The 7,940-nt window shown below is 41.1% G+C and overlaps 1 protein-coding gene across 1 annotated transcript in view; it reads right to left on the reverse strand.

Moving 5' to 3' along the window:
- LOC107636900 overlaps window positions 1-5,534 on the reverse strand; it is a 21,753-nt gene extending 16,219 nt beyond the window's left edge. The window contains exon 1 of the mRNA XM_016340372.1: window positions 5,358-5,534. Coding sequence (XP_016195858.1) covers window positions 5,358-5,534 — 177 coding nt within the window. The remainder of the gene's footprint in view (window positions 1-5,357) is intronic.

Consider the following 7,940-nt stretch of genomic DNA (forward strand, 5'->3'; position numbering starts at 1 on the left):
TGAAGAGGAAGAAGTGGTTGAAGACTTAGGAGATGTGGAACCACCTTGGGAGTCTAGGATTGAAGAAAATCCCTCCAAGATGATTGAATTTGATGCTAAGGAGGAATGTGCACAACCTCCAAGGCATATCTCTTATGAAGAATTGGATGTGATAGAGCAAGAATTGAGTCCCCTTGGTGAGGAAGATCAAGCATCAAGTCTTAGTGGTGAAGAATTCTTTGAGCATGAAGAACCTTCTCCCGTTGAATTTGAAAGCGTTGTGGAGGTAAATCTCTCTCATCCTCCCATTTATGATTTGAGTAAGGAAAAAGGCTTAGGTAGTATTGTTGAACAAAGGATTACATTTGAGAAATATTGTAAAGAGGTGGAAGTCCTTAGAAAAAGGAGGAGGAAAATTGAATACGCTTTGTCAAGACCCTTGGAATCACTTTTACCTAGGTTGCCATCTACACCTTTATTTGAGTGGGTGAAATTCATTTCTATTAGCTTTATTATCCCATTTGAATATGGTTTGCTTGAAACGGATGGCCAACTTAGGGTGCTTTGTGGGATGAAGCGTAAACGAAAAAGGTTTTGTGGTTGGCGTTGCAAATCAAGGTGGTTGATGGTTGATGCATCAAACATGAGATATAAAGGTTGGAGTAGTGCTCAAATAGATGGGTCTAGGAGGATTGTTGGCCACTATATTCACCTCACTTCATGCCTACCACCCGGATGGACTAATAATGATTATTAACTTCAAGACGGGTGTGAAAATAAAGTGTGGGATCCCGGATTATAAGAAGAGGATCGGCCCCAAGCTTGTGAAGAACTCCATCAAGACTTGGCTCAATCCATGAAGAATCTTGGGGCACAATGGAGAACCAAGCATTGGTGGGAGTTCCAAGATGAATACAAGCACAAGCCACCTTGATGAGGAGCTCCCCATAAGTCCAACTTAAGGACAATAAACAAAAGTGCTAGGTGGGAGACAACCCACCATGGTAAAATCCTTTCATTTTCTTTTTTGTATATATTGGTAAAATTAGTTTAATTTCATGTTTTGTTTAGTTAGTTGAGTATGTTTGGTAGTTTAAGTATGTTAAATAAGGTTTTATGGTGTTTTGGTAGCTGTTTGGAGGTTTGGAATGCTTGGATTGGTGCAAAAACATAGAAAAAAAAAATTTTTGAAAAACAGAGCACCATCCACGCGTACGCGTACATGGCGCGTACGCGCACTTCCAGCATTTTCGACCATCCACGCACGCGCGCCATGCGTGCGTACGCGTGGATTGAGAAGTTCCAACCTCCATATATTTTCCAGAGAGTTGTGCCTGCGCCGCGTCAACGTTGTGCCTCTGGCACGAACCCCACTTGCGCACACGCGCACATGACGCGTACGCGCCACTCTCGAAATAAGCCAACGACGCGCGCGCGCCATGCGTGCGTACGCGCGGATTTCTTTCTCCCATCCACTTTTCTTTTCTTCTCCTCTTTCCAATTCTCTCCTTCTCCTTTCTTCTTCCCTTCTCCTACCCCTCATCCAACACTTCCAAACACCTTGGATAACCATTTATTTTAGTTAGTTAATTAGTTAGTTGGTTAGTTAATTAGTTAGTTTTAGTTTAGCTCTCATTTTATTTTCTCTCTTTTCATTATACGTGTTGGATTATTGACTTTGTTTATGGGTAGTTAGGTTAGAACTTAATTGTATAGGATGTCATAGGTTAGGTGGGAAGTTTAAGCTTATCAAAGATTCAAATTTTAAGCTCACTTGACCAAATATGCATCCTACCTTGACCCTAGCCCCATTACAACCAATGAAAAGACCTCATGATAATTGTATGCATGCACTGAATAATTGTTGATTGTTAGATGAAAAACAAATCTTGGAAAGCATGAAATAGAGGAGAATTGAGTGAATCAACCCTAAACACTTGAGCGAATAGAGTGCAAACACATCCGGTGAGGGTTTGATGCTCAATTACATGCTTTATTGTAATTCCTAGGGAGAATGACCCGAGGTCCAATACTTCGGTTTATAAATTTTAGGGGTTTGTACTAGTGACAAACAACTTTTTTGTATGAAAGGATTATTGTTTGGTTTAGGAACTATACTTGCAACGAGAATTCATTTGTGAAATTCTAAACCATCAAAAATTCAATCGTCATAGATCCACCAGCTGAGTAATCTAGAGAGATCTGAGCTTTTTCTGTAAGCCCATAATAGAAGATGTCTAGCTGAACCCACTCTGAAAATATTTCAGAGGGGCATTTTCTTAGCATCTCTCTGTATCTCTCCCAGGCATCATAAAGAGATTCATCATCTCCTTGTTTAAAGCCTTGGATGTCCAGCCTTAGCTGTGTCATCCTTTTTGGAGGGAAATATTGATTTAGGAATTTTTCTGACAGTTGTTTCCATGTCCTTATGCTAGCCTTAGGTTGGTTATTTAACCACCTCTTAGCTTGGTCTTTTACAGAAAATGGAAACAGTAATAATCTGTAGACATCCTGATCTACTTTCTTATCATGTACTGTGTCAGTAATTTGTAAAAACTGTGCCAGAAACTCTGTAGGTTCTTCCTGTGGGAGACCGGAATACTGGCAACTTTGTTGCACCATGATAATGAGCTGAGGATTCAACTCAAAGCTACTGACTCCAATGGAGGGTATACAGATACTACTCCCATATGAGGCAGTAGTGGGGTTAGCATATGACCCCAGAGTCCTTCTGGACTGTGCATTTCCACTTAGATCCATGATGGAGAATGGGAGATGATGTGGCTTTATTTTATTTATTTATTATAAAAAAAATTTCGAAATAATAAAATAAAATAAAATAAAAACTACAAAAAAAATTGAAAATATTTTATGAGGATTTTCGAAAAAATGAAGAGAGAGAATAAGTGGTTAGGAGGTTTTGAAAAAGATATGATTTTTAAAAACTTGACAACTAAGATATGATAAGATAAAATTTTTGAAATTGAAATATGAATTTTTATGAAGAATTTCGAAATATTAGCTTAAAAATAGTTAGAAAAGATATTTTTTTTATTTTTGAATTTTATGATGAAAGAGAAAAATACATAAAAGACACACAACTTAAAATTTTTAGATCTAATGCTCCTTGTTTTCGAAAATTTTGGAGGGAAAACACCAAGGAACACCAAACTGAAAAATTTTAAGATCAAAACACAAGGAAGACTCAAGAACACTTCGAAGAATCACAAGAACAACAAGAACATGAAGGTAGAACACCAAACTTAAAATTTTTAGAAGACCAAAATAAAATTTTCGAAAACCAAAGAAAAATCAACAAGAAAACACCAAACTTAAAGTTTGGCACAAGATTTAATAGAAAAATTATTTTTGAAAAAGAAGATTTTGAAAAGAATATACCCAATTACCAAGAACATAGACTAACGCTCTAGCCAATTGGGCTGTAAATGTAACACTTGTTTTGAAGAAGTATTTTTAAATAACTAAGAATGAAATTTTTTTTGAAAACTAAAGTTTTGAAAAGGCACAAGAAAAACAAGAAAAGAAACAGAACAAGAAAAACTAAAGGTCAAACAAGAAAAATAAGCAAGAGCAACTTGAAGATGAAGAAAGAACAAAGAACACAAATTTCGAAAATTTTTAAAAGAAAATTTTTTTCCTAATCTAAGCAAAAAAATAAACCGTCAGTTGTCCAAACTCAAACAATACCCAGCAACGGCGCCAAAAACTTGGTGCACGAAAATTACTTCACACTATGTAATTCCGCACAACTAACCAGCAAGTGCACTGGGTCGTCCAAGTAATACCTTACGTGAGTAAGGGTCGATCCCACGGAGATTGTTGGTTTGAAGCAAGCTATGGTTATCTTGCTACTCTTAGTTAGGATATTAATTTGTGGTTATCAGTTGACTTGCAAATGAACAAGAGAGCATGAATTAAAGGTTACTTGTTATGCAGTAATGGAGAATATGCTGGAGTTTTGGAGATGCTTTGTCTTCTGAATCTCTGCTTTCCTCATGTCTTCTTGTTCACGCACGCACGTTCCTCCTATGGTAAGTTGTGTGTTGGTGGATCACCGTTGTCAATGGCTACCATCCGTCCTCTCAGTGAAAATGGTCCAGGTACGCTGTCACCGCACGGCTAATCATCTGTAGGTTCTCGATCATACCGGAATAGGATTTACTATCCTTTTGTGTCTGTCACTATGCCCAGCACTCGCGAGTTTGAAGCTCGTCACAGTCATCCAATCCTTGAATCCTACTCGGAATACCACAGACAAGGTTTAGACTTTCCGGATTCTCATGAATGCTGCCAATGGATTCTAGCTTATACCACGAAGACTCTGATTAAGGAATCTAAGAGATACTCATTCAATCTAATGTAGAATGGAGGTGGTTGTCAGGCACACGTTCATGGGTTGAGAATGGTGATGAGTGTCACAGATCATCACCTTCGTCATAATGAAGCGCGAATGAACATCTTAGATAGGAACAAGCGTATTTGAATAGAAAACAGAAATACTTGCATTAATTCATCGAGACACAGCAGAGCTTCTCACCCCCAACAATGGAGTTTAGAGACTCATGCCGTCAAAGATTACAAAGTTCAGATCTAAAATGTCATGAGATACAAAATAAATCTCTAAAATTTGTTTAAATACTAAACTAGTAACCTAGGTTTACAGAAAATGAGTAAACTATGATAGATAGTGTAGAAATCCACTTCTGGGGCCCACTTGGTGTGTGCTGGGGTTGAGACTTAAGCTTCTCACGTGTCTGGGCTGGTTTGGGCGTTCAACGCCAGGTTGTAACCTATTTCTGGCGTTGAACTCCAACTTGTAACCTGTTTCTGGCGCTGGACGCCAGACTGCAACATGGAACTGGCGTTGAACACCAGTTTACGTCATTTATCCTTGAGCAAAGTATGGACTATTATATATTGCTGGAAAGCCCTGGATGTCTATTTTCTAACGCAATTGAAAGCGCACTAATTGGACTCCTGTAGCTCCAGAAAATCTATTCCGAGTGCAGAGAGGTCAGAATCCAACAGCATCAGCAGTCCTTTTTCAGCCCGAATCAGATTTTTGCTCAGCTCCCTCAATTTCAGCCAGAAAATACCTGAATTACAGAAAAACACACAAACTCATAGTAAAGTCCAGAAATATGAATTTTTCCTAGAAACTAATGAAAATATACTAAAAACTTAACTAAAACATCCTAAAAACTACATGAAATTAACCCCAAAAAGCGTATAAAATATCCGCTCATCACATGTGCACCATAGACCAGAAAAAAAGCACAGTTGAAGTTACTTTTTATCAGGATCCCTTCCACACACAACCATCTATCTCCCTTATGGCAGGTATTCAATTTAAATACTGATTCATCCCATATTAATAAAAGTCCAACTGATGCACCTTCAGAGCCTACATATTCCCATCCCGCTCCATCCTCTCCCCATAGTCTGGCCACATCATATCTCGTCACTATCCCCCTTTTAGTCTCAATCAAACCCAACAAATTCAATCTATGTTTATTCTTAAGGTTCTTCACCATACTAAACTTTCCATCACCCCTTAGCCCCCTAACATTCCAAGAACTAAAGATCATTTAAAAAGTTTCTAACACACCTATTTTTTATGCTTTGGTCTGCATCGTCTGAGTTTCTCCTTCTGCTTTGCTATTTTTCTTTTGTGATCTATTTCTTCATTTTGCGCTTGGAGTATGGCCATAATGTCATCGTTCTCATTGTATAACATGGCGCCTGACTCCTTTGCCAATTCCCAAGTTCTTCGGTTCTCCAGCATCTGTTCTTCCAAATCCGAACACTGGGTATCACCATCTTCTGCCGCTAGCTCTACTAGTTCATTCCCATAAGCATTCCCTTCCCTTTCGTCCTCCTCATGCCCGATCTCTAATCTGTTGTCACTCCGGACAACAATCTGACCTCCGTCTATGTCCGATTCAATCTGTTCCTCGGTTACCGCATACCCCTCAGGTCTCCCATGCCTCCTCTGAGTGCCGCTGCCAGCTTCCTTCAATCCTCTTGCTGTAACAGCCACATGCAAGCCGGCCCTATCACTGGCGTCTCTCGGGTGTTGCTCCTCATCGCCATGTGTCCAATAAATAGCTCCAACCTTCTGACCTGTTACGGGGCATCCTTCCTCCGAGCCTGGGCCTCCTTGCACCGATCCTCCTGGCCCGTGCTCAGCATAATGGGCATGAGTAGATCCACCGCGGCGCGCCATGAGATCAAGGCGGGGTGGCTGCTGACTTCCCTCGTGCCCAGCCCCAGCAATCATGCCATCGACCGCCTCGAAGAATCGGCCGCTGTTGGTGTTGCACCCATGCCCTTCGCCGTCTTCAACGGGTAGCGCTCCCCTTGCCCAACCCGAACCTCCCCTCTCAGGCCCATCCATTGAACCGCCTCCTTCTTCGATTGGTTTCAGGTCTAGTGCCCGCCCCGGTTCTCCCCTCATATGCCTAGACGTGGATCCGCTCCCATCAAGTGTAGCTGGCCCAATTTGGTTGTTTGGCCCCTTGTCCTGCTGTTTTTTGTGGCAGGCCCAAATCTCCTTCAAGGTGATAGATTTCTGTTTAGCATTGGTGGGCCCCCTTCCTTTTCCACTTAAAACACATGTGATCGTTCTCTCTAATTCTGCCTCATCCCTTGTACCGGTATCTCTTCCAGCATCAATTATGCCTTGATTATCTCCAATAATTTCTTGATCAGTTACGGATCTCCAGCGATATTGGCAATTATTGTTATCAGTCCATTCATTCAAAATTATGTGTGAAATTCCTAATCTGCCCTTGTCTTCTTTCTCGCCTCGCTTTAGCATCAACAGCATCTCCTTCTCTTGGCCGGCCCCGTACAATGAATGATTTTGATGGCGCTGCAACAATTCTACTCCTGTCCCCTTGCCCCTGCTATCTTGAATTGGTCTCTCTCTGTTTGTTGTCATTTGATGACCAGGTCTTTCAGCACAGTGTAGTTCACACGCCTCATGTCCTACCTCCTTCACGAACACGTCATATCCTCTGGTACCCACAGTGATATGAATCCATTCTTGGATTCCGTTCATAATGCACGTATCAATCTGTACACGACCTACCGTGAAGGAACTGCATAATTCAGTCTCTTTATCACATCTTACCACTTCTCCCCATTAGCTTCCTATCATATTAAAAGTGTCGACAAACCATGCTTGTAACGGGACTCCAAAGCATTCAAGCCACACTCTGCGAGTTTCACTGTGTTCCGACTCCTCCCACCTCCATACCCTGTGAAACAAGTGGAGTAGGCTATTCATGTGCAACGTGTAGGTTTCTTCAGCATGGATCGGGCTATCGAAAGTCAGTAGAGCTTTGTATGCTCCCATTTCCCTGACCTGGACGATATTAGGTATGTTCTTCGCGATCGTTTCCTTCAGAGAATCAAGGTAGATAGGCTTTGTCGTACCCCCTACAAGGCTACGCTTCAGCCATGCCAAATTGTCTTTCACCACTGCTACCTCTAACTTCTTCGTTCCGCCATTACCACGCATGTCTTTTTCGACTTCCTTCATCCGTTTCTCTCGTCCAGATGATTCGGCACCATTCATCACTACTTCGCTATATGGCTTCCTAACCAGTAGGTTTTGTATTTCCGCCGCAATCGATTAATTTCTGTTATAGCTTTCAAAGCCCCTCCTTTCGTTGTGTACCGAATGAAAGCAAACATGTAGATAGTTTCGCCTTTTCGTTTTTGGGATAGATAAATGTCATTGATGCGCCCCGTCCAGTTTAACAAATGGAACAATTCTCGTTTTGATATGTTTTCAGGAAGATTACTCACAAAAACGGTAAAGGATTCATTCTCCAGTCGTCGATACTCTTCTCAGTTCTAAACCCTAGGATCTTTTCCCTGTTCCCTAGATCTAACCCTCCCAGTGTTTCCCGCCCAGCCTCTCTCTCTCTCTC

The sequence above is a fragment of the Arachis ipaensis genome, chromosome B04, assembly GCF_000816755.2.
Source record: "Arachis ipaensis cultivar K30076 chromosome B04, Araip1.1, whole genome shotgun sequence".
Taxonomy (NCBI): Eukaryota; Viridiplantae; Streptophyta; class Magnoliopsida; order Fabales; family Fabaceae; genus Arachis; species Arachis ipaensis.